General features: G+C 50.6%; 2 protein-coding genes across 10 annotated transcripts in view; one reads left to right on the forward strand and one right to left on the reverse strand.

The window, feature by feature from the left end:
- LOC126999553 (uncharacterized) overlaps positions 1–16809 on the reverse strand; it is an 88023-nt gene that overhangs the window by 26230 nt on the left and 44984 nt on the right. The window lies entirely within an intron of this gene.
- LOC126999550 (alpha-1-inhibitor 3-like) overlaps positions 1–16809 on the forward strand; it is a 34253-nt gene that overhangs the window by 15264 nt on the left and 2180 nt on the right. The window contains exons 15-24 of one of the 8 annotated variants that reach the window (XM_050862290.1): positions 496–688; positions 10706–10931; positions 11300–11508; positions 11792–11874; positions 12018–12136; positions 12990–13140; positions 13525–13658; positions 14116–14220; positions 14901–15174; positions 15491–15642. In XM_050862290.1, coding sequence (XP_050718247.1) covers positions 496–688; positions 10706–10931; positions 11300–11508; positions 11792–11874; positions 12018–12136; positions 12990–13140; positions 13525–13658; positions 14116–14220; positions 14901–15174; positions 15491–15642 — 1646 coding nt within the window. Of the gene's footprint in view, positions 1–495; positions 689–2341; positions 2547–3731; positions 3940–4674; positions 4814–6321; positions 6593–7305; positions 7553–8095; positions 8304–10705; positions 10932–11299; positions 11509–11791; positions 11875–12017; positions 12137–12989; positions 13141–13524; positions 13659–14115; positions 14221–14900; positions 15175–15490; positions 15643–16809 lie in introns of all 8 variants that reach the window. The other 7 variants (XM_050862289.1, XM_050862286.1, XM_050862292.1 and 4 more) reach the window with 7 other exon arrangements.

Below are 16809 nucleotides of genomic sequence, written 5' to 3' on the forward strand. Positions count from 1 at the left end.
CTTCCTTGGTATGTACTATCCGGTACCGCTCCGGGCTTCCGAGGGAGGATTACCGGGACAATCTCGACATTTTTAACCGAACGACGTACAAACAACTCACATCAAATCACCCATATTTTCCCTGGGGCTTCCTTGGTATGTACTATCCGGTACCGCTCCAGGCTTCCGTTGGACAATCTCCACATTTTCAACCAAACGACGTACAAACAACTCATACCAGATCACCCATACTTCCCAGACAACATTTTGTATGACGACGATGGCGGTCTACCACTCGTTAAAACTCGAAGCGGGTTCCGTAGAGGGAATCTAGGAGGGGACTCACTTGTCCTCTTGATTTAATTAACGGGGGCATGTGGGCCACGTGCGGATATACTGTACGCCCCCAACTTTACCTTTCTCTCTGTAGGCTGGTCATGGCACCGCATCTACGTGCCCTCTCCGTCACCCCCATCACACCGCCGCGCTAAGTAAGCCAGTCACGTTTTTCAACAGAGTACTACGCACTACCGCTACCGCTCCTTGCTTCCGAGGGAGGACTCCCGGGATCTTTCTTTATGAACGTAGCCGCCTCAAGACCCAGACCCCCGCCACCAGCAGCACCGCCGGCAAACGAAGCAGGACCAGAACCAACGAGCACCCGCTCCTACTTCCCTGAGACGTGGCTGTGGGAGCTCTCCTTCCTCCCGTCAGTGTCCAGCTGCCGCTTGTATAAAGCTTTTTCTTATTGCTTGGGCCGGCTGATATTCTGGCGCACACCTCTGCTTCTCGTGGCTCTCAGGCATTCTTCTTTCCCCAGTCAGGTGTAGCGTTGCGCGGCCCATCATTAAGGCCCGTGGAGTAGTTATCTTTCTCTCTCTCTGACAAATCGTTGCCTGCGCTAAAATCCCACTGCAGAGACACTCTTTTCTTTACCCGTGACCAGTCTTTACTCTCCCGAAAAGACACTCGTCAACTGACCAATCCACCAGTCACGGCCCAGCCTACTCCCTGTGCCCTGCCCGCCGCTACTCACGTTCCTGAATAATTCATCGCCTCTACTCTCTTCCCGGCACTGATTTTCACCTCCAGATCCTTGACCTCTTTGTCATCAACGCCTCGTTGCCACACGACGGATGCTGATCAGGCCGCCAGTCCCTTGTAGTGACTCTGCCTGTCCCGCACGGCGATGGTGAGGGGTTGAACACCACAGACAGTCTTGACTAACGGGAGAAAAATAAATAATCCTCTAAGCCACTAATCTTTTGCAGAGTCTTCCGTTAGTCCTGGATGACGATGACGGTGGTGATGGCGGACTCAGCGTAAAATCACTAGGCACCGAGCGGCATCTCAGGGACAACCAGACAGGCTCGACAGTTATAACCTAAGGACGGACTAGCAACACACATCACATCACCCGTTTATTGCAGACATATTCGTAGGACTCATTGAAATTCGGAGCCAATCTGCAGAAAGCGGGCCCAGAGGAGGGAACCTTGGAGGGGACGAGGCCACGAAGAAGAAAGAAACGCGGACCAGCCGCTCTTACTTCCCCGAGACGTGGCTGTGGCAGCTCTCCCTCCTGCAGTCAGTCCCTGTTCACTCGACTCTCGCTGTCCTTTGCTTCTGGTGTTCCTTGGTGGCGGTGGTCAACGCTCGGGACCTCTGCTCCGCTGTTCTCCGGTGGCGGGAAGCCTCTGCTGTGCTCTCTGCTCCTCTGGGTCTGGTTCTTTTCCTTGGTGATGGAGTCACTCTCCCTTCACCTGACAACAACTTAGGGAATCGTTTAACTGGAGGAGAAGAAAGAGGAAACGGCAACATGGCGGACACCTAGACACCTGTCCAGCACATCTTCTTTCCTGTACGTGGCTGACCGTCAGTGTCCTGTTCACTCATCCCTGTCTCTGATTCTCGAGGTCTCGCTCTCTCGCTGGGTCTGGCGGGCGCTGGTTCACCGGGCCACAGAGCGCAGCAACTTCTACGAGAGCCTTTTCAAATAGGCGAACTGAGGCGCCGAGACGCTTACGAACACTATTTCGCTCCTCGTCCAGTAATGCACCGCCTTCCCTGGACACCGCCGCTCGCCCGTCCCACCATCGCTTTAGTCATTTTAGTGGGTCAGGTATTTTCCGCACAACGCCAAGCCCTTTCCCTCATGTAATGTAAGCCACGGCGGCAAGACCTGCACTCACTTGTCCTCTTGATCGGCTTATCGGGGGTAAATAGGCCATGTGCGGATATAGCGTACGCCCCAAACTTTACCTTTCCCTCTGTAGGCTGGTCATGGCATTTCAACCATGCGTCCTCCCCGTCAACCCCATCACACCGCCGCGCCAAGTAAGCAAGTCACGTTTCCCAACAGAGTACCGTTGGATATCGTTCCGGACTTCCGTGGGAGGATTTCAGCTACATTCTCGGAGCCCAGCCGCCTCAAGATCCCGGGCCCCGCCAGCAACACTACCGGCCCAGCCACTAGCAGCGCCGTCAGCCAACGAGGCAGGACCAGAACCAACGGGCACCCGCTCCTACTTCCCTGAGACGTGGCTGTGGGAGCTCTCCTTCCTTCAGTCAGTGTCCAGCTGCAGCTCGAGTAGCTTTTCCTTATTGCTTGGCCTGGCTGACATACTGGCGCACACCTCTGCTTCTCGTGGCTCTCAGGCATTCTTCTTTCCCCAGTCAGGTGTAGCGTTGCGCGGCCCATCATTAAGGCCCATGGAGTAGTTATCTTTCTCTCTCTCTGACAAATCGTTACCTGTGCTAAGGTCCCACTGCAGGGACACTCTTTCTTTTCTTTACCTGTGACCAGTCTTTACTCTCCCGAAAAGACACTCGTCAACTGACCAATCCACCAGTCACGGCCCAGCCTACTCCCTGTGCCCTGCCCGCCGCTACTCACGTTCCTGAATAATTCATCGCCTCTACTCTCTTCCCGGCACTGATTTTCACCTCCAGTTCCTTGACCTCTTTGTCATAAACGCCTCGCTGCCACACGACGGATGCTGATCAGGCCGCCAGTCCCTTGCAGTGACTCCGCCTGTCCCGCACGGCGATGGTGAGGGGTTGAACACCACGGAGTCTTGACTAATGGAAGAAAGAAAAATAATCCTCCAAGCCACTAACCTTTTGCAGAGTCTTTCGTTAGTCGAGAATGACGATGACGGTGGTGATGGCGGACTCAGCGTATAATCAGTAGGCACCGAGCGGCATCTGAGGGACAACCAGACAGTGTCGACAGTTATAACCTAAGGACGGAGTAACAACACACATCACATCACCCATATATTGCAGACGATACTATGGATTACTTCTACGCCGATGACTATGAAGCTGATGAAATCTTTATACCTCGGATCACCGGAAGCGGATCCAGTGGAGGGAAGGAAGAAACCAGCCGCTCGTACTTCCCCGAGACGTGGCTGTGGCGGCTCTCCCTCCTGCAGTCAGTCCCTGTTCACTCGACTCCCGCTGTCCTTTGCTTCTTGGTGGCGGTGGTCAACGCTCGGGACCTCTGCTCCGCTGTTTTCCGGTGGCGGGAAGCCTCTGCTGTGCTCTCTGCTCCTCTGGGTCTGGTTCTTTTCCTTGGTGGTGAAGCCACTCTTCCTTTCCATGACACCAACTTAGGGAATCGTATAAATGAAGGAAAAGACAATATGGTGGACACCGAGGCAACTGTCCTGCCCTTTTCTTCCCTGGACGTGGCTGACCGTCAGAGTCCGGTGCGCGTGATGGATTAATGTTGGTTTCCTTTCCAGGTGTTCCAAGGTATTCCATGCGACGCCGTCATCCAAGGCCCAAGTCAGCAATGGGCCGTGTTGGCAGCCTCCACTCTTTGGCGACTCGTATAGGAGGAGGAGGAGGAGGAGAAGGAGGGGGAGGAAAAGACTACGCGGTGGAGGCCGAGGAAGCCGCCCCCCGCACCTACTTCCCCGAGACATGGCTCTGGCAGCTCTCCTCCGCGGTGTCAGTATCCGCCCTTCGGCTCCCGTGACTCATGTGCTCGCTGCATGCCGCGATTCACTTGTCTTGTAGAGCTTCTTAATCTTTGGGGGCAGGAGCCCGCACCCTCCACATTCCCAACACTTCTCAGTTTCCAAAGTGCCCCCTGACCGCAACTTGTCCACTGTAGGAAGCAGCCGAGGTGTGCTGCACACGGCCGCTGGCAGAGACGCACTCTTCATGGAGTGAATCGTAGAGGCTTTGGGGTGACAGAGCGTCGAGATGATCACCGCCGATGCGGGCAGTCGCCCTGTGACGGACACGTTCCCTGCTGCAGGGCGCGACGCAATGGCTCACCGGGCCTTAGGGCGCTACAACGTCCTAAAGCTTTCGAAACTAAACTTTACCGCAACTTTGGGGAGCCACGACACCTCTGACGGACAAGCACATTGACGGACACGCAGTCTTGGCGCGCGACTCACCGAGTCTTGAGCACAGCGCATCAGCCTCCCGCTCTGAAAACACTATTTCTCGTCAGAACGTGCAATTGTCCTTCAGTTACTTGGCCGTCTCTGCGATAAAGGGTCGAATAGGGACTTTATCCACCTATCACTCCCTGACAACGAACCTGTGACTCCACCTTCACGTTCCGTCAGCTCTTAGGTGTCCTTCAAGTCACGAGTTGCCTTGGCCGCCTCGCCACTGTCCAGTAACATCGCCACCTTCCCGCACCGCTAAGTCGGCCCTCGGTTTCCACAGAGGATGAACCCATCTACGCCTATGCGATAGCCGGTGCGACCCCCCCGGATCCGGCCGCTCCTGAAGACCTTGGGGAGAAGTCGCCGCCCCCACGCTCCTACTTCCCCGAGACGTGGCTGTGGGAGCTCTCCGCCCTGCCGTCAGTGCCAGCTCACGTGATGCATTGCTGAGTGTTTGCCTCCGGGTCTCTGGTTCGCCGGGTGACGTAGAGGAGTTGAAGTTACTAATTTACTCATCCATGTCTCTGATTTTCGAGGTCTCAGTCTCTCGTTGGGTCTGGCGGGCATGCTTGTAGGTAGCAACTAACGGTCTCGTAAAGTAATTAAGGTACTGTAGAGGTAATGGTGGTGTATAGTCTTTTCTCTCTCCTTTCATCAGTAACCTTTTTTTCTCTTTAAACACTTAACGACACAGAAGTGTGTGTGTGTGTGTGTGTGTGTGTGTGTGTGTGTGTGTGTGTGTGTGTGTGTGTGTGTGTGTGTTTGGACGTCGATATCGTTTGTTCGTATGTCTGTCCGTCAGCGCGCCCGCACCACCTCCCTCAAGACGACAACGAAGCCCTCAACGACATTGACTTTTGCTTCGTTTCGTTTCGTCCTCCTCTGCCTTCTCCTCCTCTTCATCCCCTCCACCTCCTCCACCTCCTCCTCCTCCTCTCAAAGGGAGTCACGCAACACTCTTCCCTTCCCTTCAGGGTTCGATTTTGATGGCAGAATCGCCTTCTATCTACCACGACGGCTAAGGCTATCGAGGAGACGTGCATTATCACATCGCTTCCGTAAGCCCAGATCCTAAATCTGCATGCTTTTCTGCTTCTGATGGTGTAGGGCACGTCACGAGGTAAAAATATACATAGGCTCAAAATCACCTCCGAACATAAGCCGCGGCAGTGTCTACCCACTTACCACGCCTCCGGTAACACACTTACGGGTGCTAGGAGCCGCGGTAACTTTTGTCCTTACCACGGGTCCGGTAAGTGGTTGATGAATGTGAATTTACCGGGTGGGTGGAGATACCGCGAAACTTACCAGCCACAGGTCCGGTAAATGGCTTGATGAATCCGGCCCCTGCGCGGCTGTAAAGCGAACTACAGCTGTTTTTTCGTCCTCGGCCCAAATTCCCACAACGACTTTTTCAACAACCATTTCCCAAGGCTTAAAGGTGATGAGTCGAGTCGAGTTTCTTGACGTTGGTGGTGCGGAAGCCTCGTCACACTATCACTCGGCTCATCAAACTACCCATGGAATTACCACTGACACCACAGCCTCTACGAAAGCCTTATCCAATGTGTGTGTGTGTGTGTGTGTGTGTGTGTGTGTGTGTGTGTGTGTGTGTGTGTGTGTGTGTGTGTGTGTATAATGCTTTGGTTTCATCTCGCCTTTTTACCAATAGTCTTATGAGCTTTTCATTGTCGCGCTGAGGAAATTTACAAGTGTGCATAATAGAAAAAAAAAGAAAATCAGTTTCGAGGGGAAAAGTGAAAAAAAATACATAGACTAAAACCAAAAGATATGAACAAAAGCATGGACACACACACACACACACACACACACACACACACACACACACACACACACACACACACACACACACACACAGGGTCATGAGAGCAGCCCAAGCCATCATACCTCTTTTTTCCATGACCAGGATCCTACTACCCCTCCTTCATGCAGCGCAGAGTCCCCTCGGCGCCGGAACGTAATAGTTTTCAGATGCGGAGAAGTGAGCCGGTTATCATCCGAAAAGCCTCTGCTGCCTCGCTGTCACTTAGAATGGAGGACTTCTCATTTCCCGACCCTTTTCTCCGGACGAAAGGAAAAGAGGAGGAAGAACCTACGGACTCTCCCTCTTCCTCCCTCTCCTCCTCACGTAGCTACTTCCCGGAGACGTGGCTGTGGCAAATCAACTTACTGGACCTGTTAGTAAAGCACGTTTGACGAAGGAGTAAACGACGACCTAACGACTGACTCGCTGGCTCATGCATCTTGTCTGCGGCCTTTGTGACTGGGTGGCTGGATGGATGGTTTTGCATAGCTCTGTACATTTGTCTGTTTGGCTTGTGCATCTTGTGTGGCGTGTGGGTGGGTGGGTGTCACAGTGCGCGCGGCTGTAGAGCGAACTACAGCTGGTTTTTCGTCCTCGGCCCAAATTCCGACAACGACTTTTTCAACAACCATTTCCCAAGGCCCAAAGAAGATGAGTCGAGTCGAATTTCTTCACGTTGGTGGTGAATAAGCCTCGTCACACTATCACTCGGCTCATCAAACTACCCATGGAAATACTACTGACACCACAGCCTCGACGAAAGCTTTATCTAGTGTGTGTGTGTGTGTGTGTGTGTGTGTGTGTGTGTGTGTGTGTGTGTATAACGCTTTGGTTTCATCTCGCCTTTTTACCATTAGTCTTATGAGCTTTTCATTGTCGCGTTGAGGAAATTTACAATTGTGCATAATAGAAAAAAAAAGAAAAGAAAATCAGTTTCGAGGGGAGAAGTAATAAAAAATAAAAAAAACAGACTGAAACCAAAAGACGAACAAAAACATGGACACACACACACACACACACACACACACACACGAGGTCATGAGAGCAGCCCAATTAAGCCATCATCCCCTCTTTTTCCATGACCAGGACCGCCGCCTTTCGTTTTCCTCGACCACGACTTCGACTACATGGTGGACAGTCCGCTCGACATGGCGTTCGCCCCCCCCGCGGCGGCGTCACCTCCTTTCCACAAGATGTCGGTCCCGGTCCATCTCTTCGACTCGGCACCAGTTGGAGAGGCGGAGCTACTTACGGACCCCTCTTCCTCCTCCCCCTCCTCCTCACGTAGCTACTTCCCGGAGACGTGGCTGTGGCAAATCAACTTACTGGACCTGTTAGTAAAGCACATCTGACGAAGGAGTGAACGACGACCTAACGACTGACTTGCTGGCCCGTGCATCTTGTCTGTGGCTGTCTGATACCTGGCTGGCCGTCTTCCTCTGTGTGACTGGCTGGATGGATGGATGGGTTTGCATAGCTCTGTACATTTGTCTGTTTGGCTTGTGAATCTTGTGTGTTGTATGTGCGTGTGGGTGTGTACGTGTGTGTTTCCGCCCTGCACTGACACACACAATCCTTACCCTCCCCTCCCAGCCCTCTCATACCGCCTCGCCCCATGCCCTCAGCTACGCCCCGTCCCCTACACCTTCATCGCCCTGGATTCTCCCAGTTTTATATGACGTCTACGTTGTATTTATTCGTCAGTGGTGTTTCGTTTTCTTGTTCGTGTTGAAGGTTGACGTAGAACTGCAGAGCGTAGGGTTAAGTCGCGTTCCTGTGTTGTTTCGTTGGTTTGTTTGTCTTCTTGCGTGAGAGAGAGAGAGAGAGAGAGAACCGAGGAAACAAGTATATTTCTTAACAGGCATCTTTCCACCAGGCCTGTTAGTAAGAGCTGGCTATGGGCAGTTATTCCACGCATCAAGTCGGCAGGGAAAGGCGATGGGGATGAACATTGCGCGGACGCCCAATGGCCCCAAGACTCACCAAGGAGAACGCCCCGATTCCCTACACAAAGAATCCACTACCACATCGAGCTCCAGATCATACTTTCCGGAGACCTTTCTTTGGGATCTGAACGTTTTGCGGTAGGAAGGAACGTTTTCTTGGCCCTGGACGTTTGTTTACTGTGTAGATGGTCGTTTTGTGCACCCGAGATCGTTTTGTTTTGTCAGCTGATGCACCTCTTCCTTTTGTTCGCATCGCTCCGAATGTTGAATGTGGTGCTTGCGTGTGTCGTGATGTGGATGTTGCTGCTGTATAGTTGTTGTTCTTGTGTGCTCTCGTGGCTGGTCATTCATTAATTTATTTGTTTTTTGCATAAGAGTCAACCTTTCCACCCTTCATTATGTTTGCATCAGTCCGAATCTCGTGGTTGCGTGTGTCATGACTGCTGCTGTTGTTGTTGTTGTTGTTGTTGTTGTTGTTGTTGTTGTTGTGTGCGTTCGCGGTTAGTTCCTCTTGTTTCTTTTTTTTTTTTTACATACGTTTCAGCCCGCATGTGTTCGTGTCCGTATGTGTCCGCGCATGACACGAGCTCAAAGCATTTCGTGTTGGAGTTGCATGTGTTTTGATGTGCATGCGTCCGTCCGTCCGTCCGTTCGTCCGTCCGTCCGTTATTCCGTCCCTATAACGTCGACTTTCAATGTTCTAACACACACACACACACACACACACACACACACACACACACACACACACACACACACACACACACACACATCTTCCTTCCTTCCTTCATTCATTCATTCATTCTATCTTCTTCATTTCACATTCGTCCTTTATCTTCATCCTAAGCATTTTTTGTCTTATTCTCTTCCTTCTTGTCGTCAGTTTCTCTCCTCCTTCTCCTCCTCCTTCTTGCTCTACCCTTTCCTTGCTCCATCCGTGAACACTAGAAGAGGAGGAAGAGGAGGAGGTGAAGGAAAAGGAGGAGGAAGAGGAAGAATTGGTCTCACGTTAACTATTTCCAAGGGCCGAAAAGGAGATCAGTTGGGTTCTAATGAGTGTTTTTTTTTAGGTTCACGGTAAAGGAGAAGGATCAGACTACCACCAGGGCCATAAAAGTACCCCTGGAAATACCCGAAACTCCTACGAAAGGCTTTATAATTCGACCCTTTCAGAAGAAGAAGGGTCAGACTACCACCAGGGCCATAAAAGTACCCCTGGAAATGCCCGAAACTCCTACGAAAGTCTTGTCAAATATGTGTGTTTGGGCGCGGAAAGGCTTTATAATGCGACCCTTTCATAAGAAGAAGCAAGAGCATTTCACGCCTGTATTTCTTTATTTCTTTTATTTCGAGAAGCAGCTGGAATGAGCGACGCGAAGAATGAGAAATTTGACTGGAATGAAAAAAAGAAAAGCAAAGCGGCTGAAGTTAAGGGAATGACCCGAGTGGAGTGAATTTCTAGTTAATTGACATTGAAAAAAAGGAAATTATACAGTGAACAAAGTGTTTAAGAATATAGGCCTAACTCTGTTCCATCTCTCTCTCTCTCTCTCTCTCTCTCTCTCTCTCTCTCTCTCTCTCTCTCTCTCTCTCTCTCTCTCTCTCTCTCTCTTTGTTTTATATCTCTGACGCTTCCATCCATATTTCTGTATTACGCTTACTTATGCTTTTTCTGTAGGTCTTATTTGAATAGCTTTGATTTTTGTTTAACTTGAATAGCTTGAGTTTTTGCTTGGCTGGCTTGAGTAGTTTTGATATTAGTTGTAAGTTATTCCCTATTCACGCTAAACTGACGAACAGGCCCCGCCCACTTTCTTCGGCATCTACCAATCACAAGCAGCCTGAGATGAAGTAGAGGCGTGGCTTCACTGTGAACTGACCAATGAGGGGCGTTTTCTAGGGGAAGAGGAGGAGCTTGTTCGCCAAGTTAACATGAATGGAGTAGAATTAGTTTGTTTAACTTAAGCCGCTTGATTGCTTTTATGTTGAACTTGAATATTTTTGCATGCCTGGCTTGAGCAATTTTGATATTAACGTGTATTAGTATTAAGTTAAGTGTAGTTTGATGCAGGTATACAGAAGCCTGCTGTGATGTGAATGTGTGTGTGGGTGATGCATCACTTAAGGTATAATGAGCAAAAGAAAAAGATAGCTGCATGCGTGAAGCTACAACGTAAAGGAAGTCATGAAATACTAGTGATATGAAAGTTACCGAGTGAAATTTTGAACACACACACACACACACACACACACGTAACCTTCCCCCCGGCACACACATATCCCCCCCTACACACGTAGACACACACACACACACACACACGTAACCTTCCCCCCGACACACACATATCCCCCCCACACACGTAGACACACACACACACACACATACACGTAACCTCCCCCCGAACACACACATATCCCCCTCCCACACACACGTACACTCACCCACACACACACACACACACACGCCCTACCCTTCCCATACCCCTAACTCCTACCCCAACACAGACTAACATCCTTCTCCTATGCGCGCGAACCCACAGGAACGGAACCCACACCCAGGAGCTCTCTCTGCCGCACACCATCACGGAGTGGGTGGGCAAGGCGGTCTGCGTGCACCCCGACCATGGCATAGGGGAGTCACCGAAGGCCTCCATCATCACCTTCACCCCCTTCTTCATTGACCTCACCCTCCCGCCTTCAGTTCAGCGCGGCGAGATCCTGCCCGTTAAGATCTCCGTGTTCAACTACCTGGATGAGTCCTTACCGGTGAGTGGGTTGGCTTGACTTGGGTTAGGTTAGGGTTGGGTAGGGTTGGGATAGGTTGGAGTTGAGTTGGGTTGGGTTGGGTTGGGTTGGGTTGGGATGGGATGGGTTGTGCTGGGTTGGGTTTGGGTTGGGTTGAGTTAGGTTGAGTTGGGTTGGTCTGGGTTGAGTTGGGTTGGTCTGGGTTGAGTTGGGTTGGTCTGGGTTGGCTTGGGTTGATAGAACTCTCCTACACTTTTAAAAACGATCACAAAACACAAATCCACACAGAAGGTATCAAAGCCAGCCTCCCTCCACACACACACACACACATTAACACACACACACACACACACACACTAACACACACATTCATCTCTCTTCAACTACAGGTCAAAGTGATCCTCGGGGCCAGCGAGCAATATGACATCCTGGACGCAGCTAACGGTACGCGGTCCTCCTGCATCCCCTCTCAAGACAAGGTGGTGCATACGGTGAGGGTCAAGCCAAAGGTGGTCGGGGACATGAACCTGACCGTGGAGGCGTTTGTGGACGAGTTGTACCCTGAGGTGTGCGGCCCGGAGTACGTCATTAGTAAGAGGTGAGTTTAGGTACGGGGTAAGGACCGTAAGGGATGAGAGGAAGAGTTAATAATACCAATCTTTACCGAGAGGGGGAAGAGGGTTGAGAGATCGGAATATAGTCTTCCAGCCCTAAATCTACCCCCAGACACATGCAGTTTTCCTATCCTTGAAGGCCCGAAAAACAATTTAGAAGATGCCATTGAGTTTTGAGTTTCTAGGTAAAGGAGTGCTTGGAATATGGTCTGTTGCTGATTCTACCCCTAGACTCATCAGCCTTAACACAGCTCCATATCTTTGCAGGGACCACCTTATCAAGCCCATCCGCGTGGAGCTGGAGGGCTTCCCGCAGGAGAAGACGTGGAGCAAGTTTATGTGTACCGACGGTGAGCAGACAGACAGAGAGATACTTTACTGACCTCATCAAAGCAGAGGAAAATACTCACACAGCTACACATGCATATTCAGTGAGCCAGATTGGGTCAGACGCCAGTAACATCCATCTCTCTCTCTCTCTTTCTCTCCCCAGAAGCCAGTAACGACCCCTTCGCCGCGTCCTGGAGGCTGGAGGCGCCCTCTGACATCGTGCCCGACTCCGCGAGGGGCTTCGTCACCGCCGTGGGAGACCTGCTCGGACCAACCCTGGATGTAGGTCACGTTCAGGGTTGTTGGGGCGGAAGGGAATGGTTTTGGGGATGGTTCTAGGACTCTGAAGTATGTATCTTGGGTCTGGTTAAGTGATTTAGGGTGTTTTGAGGTGGGAAATAGATGCTTGGGTGTCTGGGAGGAGCGACGTGGATGATCTGAGGTAGTTTGAGATGTAGGTCACGTTCAGGGATACTGGGTAGGGAGGGAAGGGTTCAGGGGAGGGTTCTAGGACTGAAGTATGTATCTTGGGTCTGGTTAAGTGATTTAGGGTGTTTTGAGGTGGTAAATAGATGCTTGGGTGTCTGGGAGGAGCGACGTGGATGATCTGGGGTAGTTTGAGGGGAATGAGTTGTATGTTTTTAGTGGGTAGAGAAGTAAGACTGCAGTGGTTCCTTCTTCATTCCTTCATTCTCTCCTTTATATCATTCCCACTGCCTTCTCTGCTCATTTCTTTCCTTCCTTCTTTCCTTCATCTCATCCCTACCTCTCCATTCCTTCCTTCATTCCCTTGACCTCATATCCACTGCCTTCTTTCCTTCCTTCTTTCCTTCACCTCATCCCTACTTCTCCGTTCCTTCCTTCATTCCCTTGACCTCATATCCACTGCCTACTTTCCTTCCTTCTTTCCTTCACCTCATCCCTACTTCTCCGTTCCTTCCTTCATTCCCTTAACCTCATGTCAACTGCCTTCTTTCCTTCATCCCCTCATTCTTCTCTCCTTCATCTCATCCCTACTTCTTCATTCCTTCCTTCACTCCCTTAACCTCATGTCCAGTGCCTTCCTTTCCTTCCCTCCTTCTTTCCTCCCTTTCCTCCTCCGGGCGTCCATCACCACGTTCTCCCTCCCCTTCAGAACCTGGGCTCGCTGGTCCGGATGCCTTACGGGTGCGGCGAACAGAACATGATCAACTTCGCGCCCAACATCTTCGTGCTCCAGTACCTCGAGGCCGCTGGCAAGACCACATCGGACATCGCGGAGAAGGCGATTGAGTTCATGAAGAGCGGTGAGTGCGAGCGAGTGTGTAGCATCTTGTCCTCTGTTGATGTTTTTGATCGTACTCTAAATTATCTAGGTTCATCTTTTCCTGTCTCACCGTATTTGTGTTCTCAGTAAATTCATGTCTACGCTTCCACAGTAATGACACTCATGGTCGTGTTGCAAGACCCAAGAACACATATTTGACAAGGCTTTCGTAGGAGTTGTGGGCATTTCCAGGAGTAGTTTTATGACCCTAGTGGTGCTTTGACCCTTTTTCTGTACCATGAGCTTCGAGAAACACTCATTAGAACCCGACTGACCCCCTCCTTGACCTTTAGAATTAGATGATGTGAGAAGCGAGTGTCTTATAATACCGATCTTATTATCTAACCATGCCGGCGTTCCTCAGGGTACCAGAGGGAGCTGCGTTACCGCCACGAGGACGGCTCCTTCAGCGCCTTCGGGCCGTCTGACGAGTCCGGCTCCACGTGGCTCACGGCCTTTGTGCTCAAGTCCTTCGCTCAGGCCCAGCAGTTCATCCCGGTGAGAGGGAGGGGGGTGAGGGTGTGGGAGGGAGGGAGGGAGAGAGGAAGGAACAGAGGGTACAAGAGTGATAGAGGGAGGGAGAGAGGAAGAAATTGAGGAGGAAAAGGAAAGTAGAAAGCTGGAGGGATGTAGGAAGGGGAGGGAAGGAGACAGAAAGAAAGAGAGGAGGAAAAGAAAGATAGAAAGGGAATGGAGAGAAGGGAAGGAAGGAACTGAGAAGGAAGAAGAGAGTAGAAAAAAGGGAGGGAGAAAGAGAGGAAGAAAAGGAGGGTAGAAAAGATGAAAGCAATGGAGGGAGAGAAAAAGGTACAGGAGGATTGGGAGGGAATTGAGGAGGGCCGAAAGAGGGAGGGAGGGAGAAGGGAGTTTAAAAAGGGTAAGGAATTGGGGGATTAGTCTCATTCCGCTCCACACGTCCCTTCCACATGTCTTCACTCCACGCCTTCCTCCACAGATCGACACCGGGGACATCGACATGAGCAGAGACTGGCTGAAGAGGTCGCAGATGGAGAACGGCTGTTTCCTCTCCAAGGGCAAGGTGTTCCACAAGGGCATGAAGGTAAGGGAGGAGGCAAGGGTGTGAGCTTTTTTCCATGGTATATACACCCTTCTTTAGGTCATGTCTCCACTCCACGTCTGTAGCTCATCTATGTTGTTGTTTTTAATTTCCTCAAACCCCAGAACTTCTATGCTCTGTTCCCAAGGGCACTGCAAAGCCCCATCCATGGCAATCCTGCAATCACTAGTAAGATGTAACCCTTCCCAGCATCCTTATCACATGTGGTCTGACTTAGAACAGTGATGATTTGCTAAAAGGAAGGAACACAAGAATGACACTTCAGCCAACACATGATTTCCTCAAGAAACTGCTGAAGGAACTTGCTGAAGGAACACAAGAATGACACTTTAGCCAACACAAGATTTGCTAAAGAAACTGCTGAAGGAACTTGCTGAAGGAACACGAGAATGACACTTTAGCCAACACATGATTTCCTCAAGAAACTGCTGAAGAAACTTGCTGAAGGAACACAAGAATGACACTTTAGCCAACACAAGATTTGCTAAAGAAACTGCTGAAGGAACATGGGTACGATACATTAGCCAACATGTGATTTGGTGAAGGAACTGCTGAAGGAATTTGCTGAAGGAACATGGATACATTAGTCAACATGTGATTTGCTGAAGGAACTTGCTGAAGGATTAGCCCACATGTGATTTACTCAAACGTATTATCCTTAGGGCGGCATCGCGGGCAACGACAACCCAGTTCCCTTGTCGGCCTACATTCTCACATCGCTCCTGGAGGCCGGCGAGCTGACAACAAGTCGGGCGGTGAGTGAGGCGGCCTTCTGCCTCGTCAGCGACAAGAGCAACCACACCTACACCCAGGCCCTCAAGTCCTACGCCCTCGCCCTTGCCGGAGACCCCCGAGCTGCCACCCTCCTCACTCAGCTGCTGGCCAAGGCGACCACCTCCGCTGATGGCCTCTACTGGGAGCTGCCTTCCAGTGACGGTAAGCAGGAGCAGGAGGACCAGGAGGAGGAGGAGGAGGAGGAGGAGGATAAGAGATAAACATTTTAGAGGGCGAAGAATGAATATGGTACTGATGACGAAGAAGAGGAGGAGGAGGAGGAGGAGGAGGAGAAAGGAAGAGAGAGAGAGACTTTTTAGAGAGGGAAGAAATCATGAGCAGTATACCGATGACAGGGAGGAGAAAGAGGAGGAGGAGGCGAAGGAAAATGGAAGAGAGAGAGATACAGTAACAATTCTAAGACAAGTCCAACCCTTAATCTATCCCCCCCCCCACCCCCCTTGTGTCCATCCCCTAGGCAAGAGCGACGCTCCCAACGTGGAAGCTGCCGCGTACGTCCTTCTGGCCATGGCAACGCTGAGCCCCACCGACTACGTGAACGAGATGCAGCAGCTGGTGAAATGGATCTCCAGCAAGAGGAATGGGCAGGGCGGCTTCGTCTCCACCCAGGTAACCTTTCTTAGTGCTGCTGAAAAGGGCGGAGTAGGAGAAGGAGGGCGAGAGGAAGTTAGAGAAGGAAAGGAAGAGTAAAAAGGAGACAAGAGGAGGAAAAAAGAGGGTAGAGAAGGAAAAGAAGAGTAAAAAGGATAGAGGAGAAAAAGGAGGGTAGAGATGGGAGGGAGGGAGAGAGGAGGAAAGGAAGGAAGAAGAGGGATGATGGGAGGGAGGGAGAAAGGAGCTGGTGGGTATTCTCTTAGTAGGTAGCCAGAAAGATTGAGTCCTCTGTTCTAGTGTTATAAGCATAAGTGAAAGGAGGGGGTCTGAAGGGGAAGAGGAAGAAGTAAAGTATAATAAAAAGGAGGAGGGATGAATTAGTGAAGGAAGGGGATGCGAGGAGGAAAAGGAAAAAGGATGAAGTGAAGGAAGGGAAAAATCAGGAAAGAATAAGAGTGGTAAGAGTATTAACTAAGAGTGAAAGAAGGCAGTCTCAGGAAGAAGGAGGAGGAGAATGATTGAGGTACAGAGGGCGGGGAAAGCAAGGAGGAAAAGGAAAAAGGATGAAGTGAAGGAAGGGAAGAATCAGGAAAGAATAAGAGTGGTGAGAGTATTAACTAAGAGTGAAAGAAGGGAGTCTCAGGAAGAAGGAGGAGGAGAATGATTGAGGTACAGAGGGCAGGGAAAGCAAGGAGGAAAAGGAAAAAGGATGAAGTGAAGGAAGGGAAAAATCAGGAAAGAATAAGAGTGGTAAGAGTATTAACTAAGAGTGAAAGAAAGGAGTATCAAGAAGAAGAAGAAGGAGGAGAATGATTGAGGTACAGAGGGCGGGGAAAGCAAGGAGGAAAAGGAAAAAGGATGAAGTGAAGGAAGGGAAAAATCAGGAAAGAATAAGAGTGGTAAGAGTATTAACTAAGAGTGAAAGAAGGGAGTATCAAGAAGAAGGAGGAGGAGGAGAATGATTGAGGTACAGAGGGCGGGGAAAGCGAGGAGGAAAAGGAAAAGGGATGAAGTGAAGGAAGGGAAGAATCAGGAAAGAATAAGAGTGGTAAGAGTATTAACTAAGAGTGAAAGAAGGGAGTATCAAGAAGAAGAAGAAGGAGGAGAATGATTGAGGTACAGAGGGCGGGGAAAGCAAGGAGGAAAAGGAAAAGGGATGAAGTGAAGGAAGGGAAGAATCAG

The sequence above is a fragment of the Eriocheir sinensis genome, chromosome 16, assembly GCF_024679095.1.
Source record: "Eriocheir sinensis breed Jianghai 21 chromosome 16, ASM2467909v1, whole genome shotgun sequence".
Lineage (NCBI taxonomy): Eukaryota > Metazoa > Arthropoda > Malacostraca > Decapoda > Varunidae > Eriocheir > Eriocheir sinensis.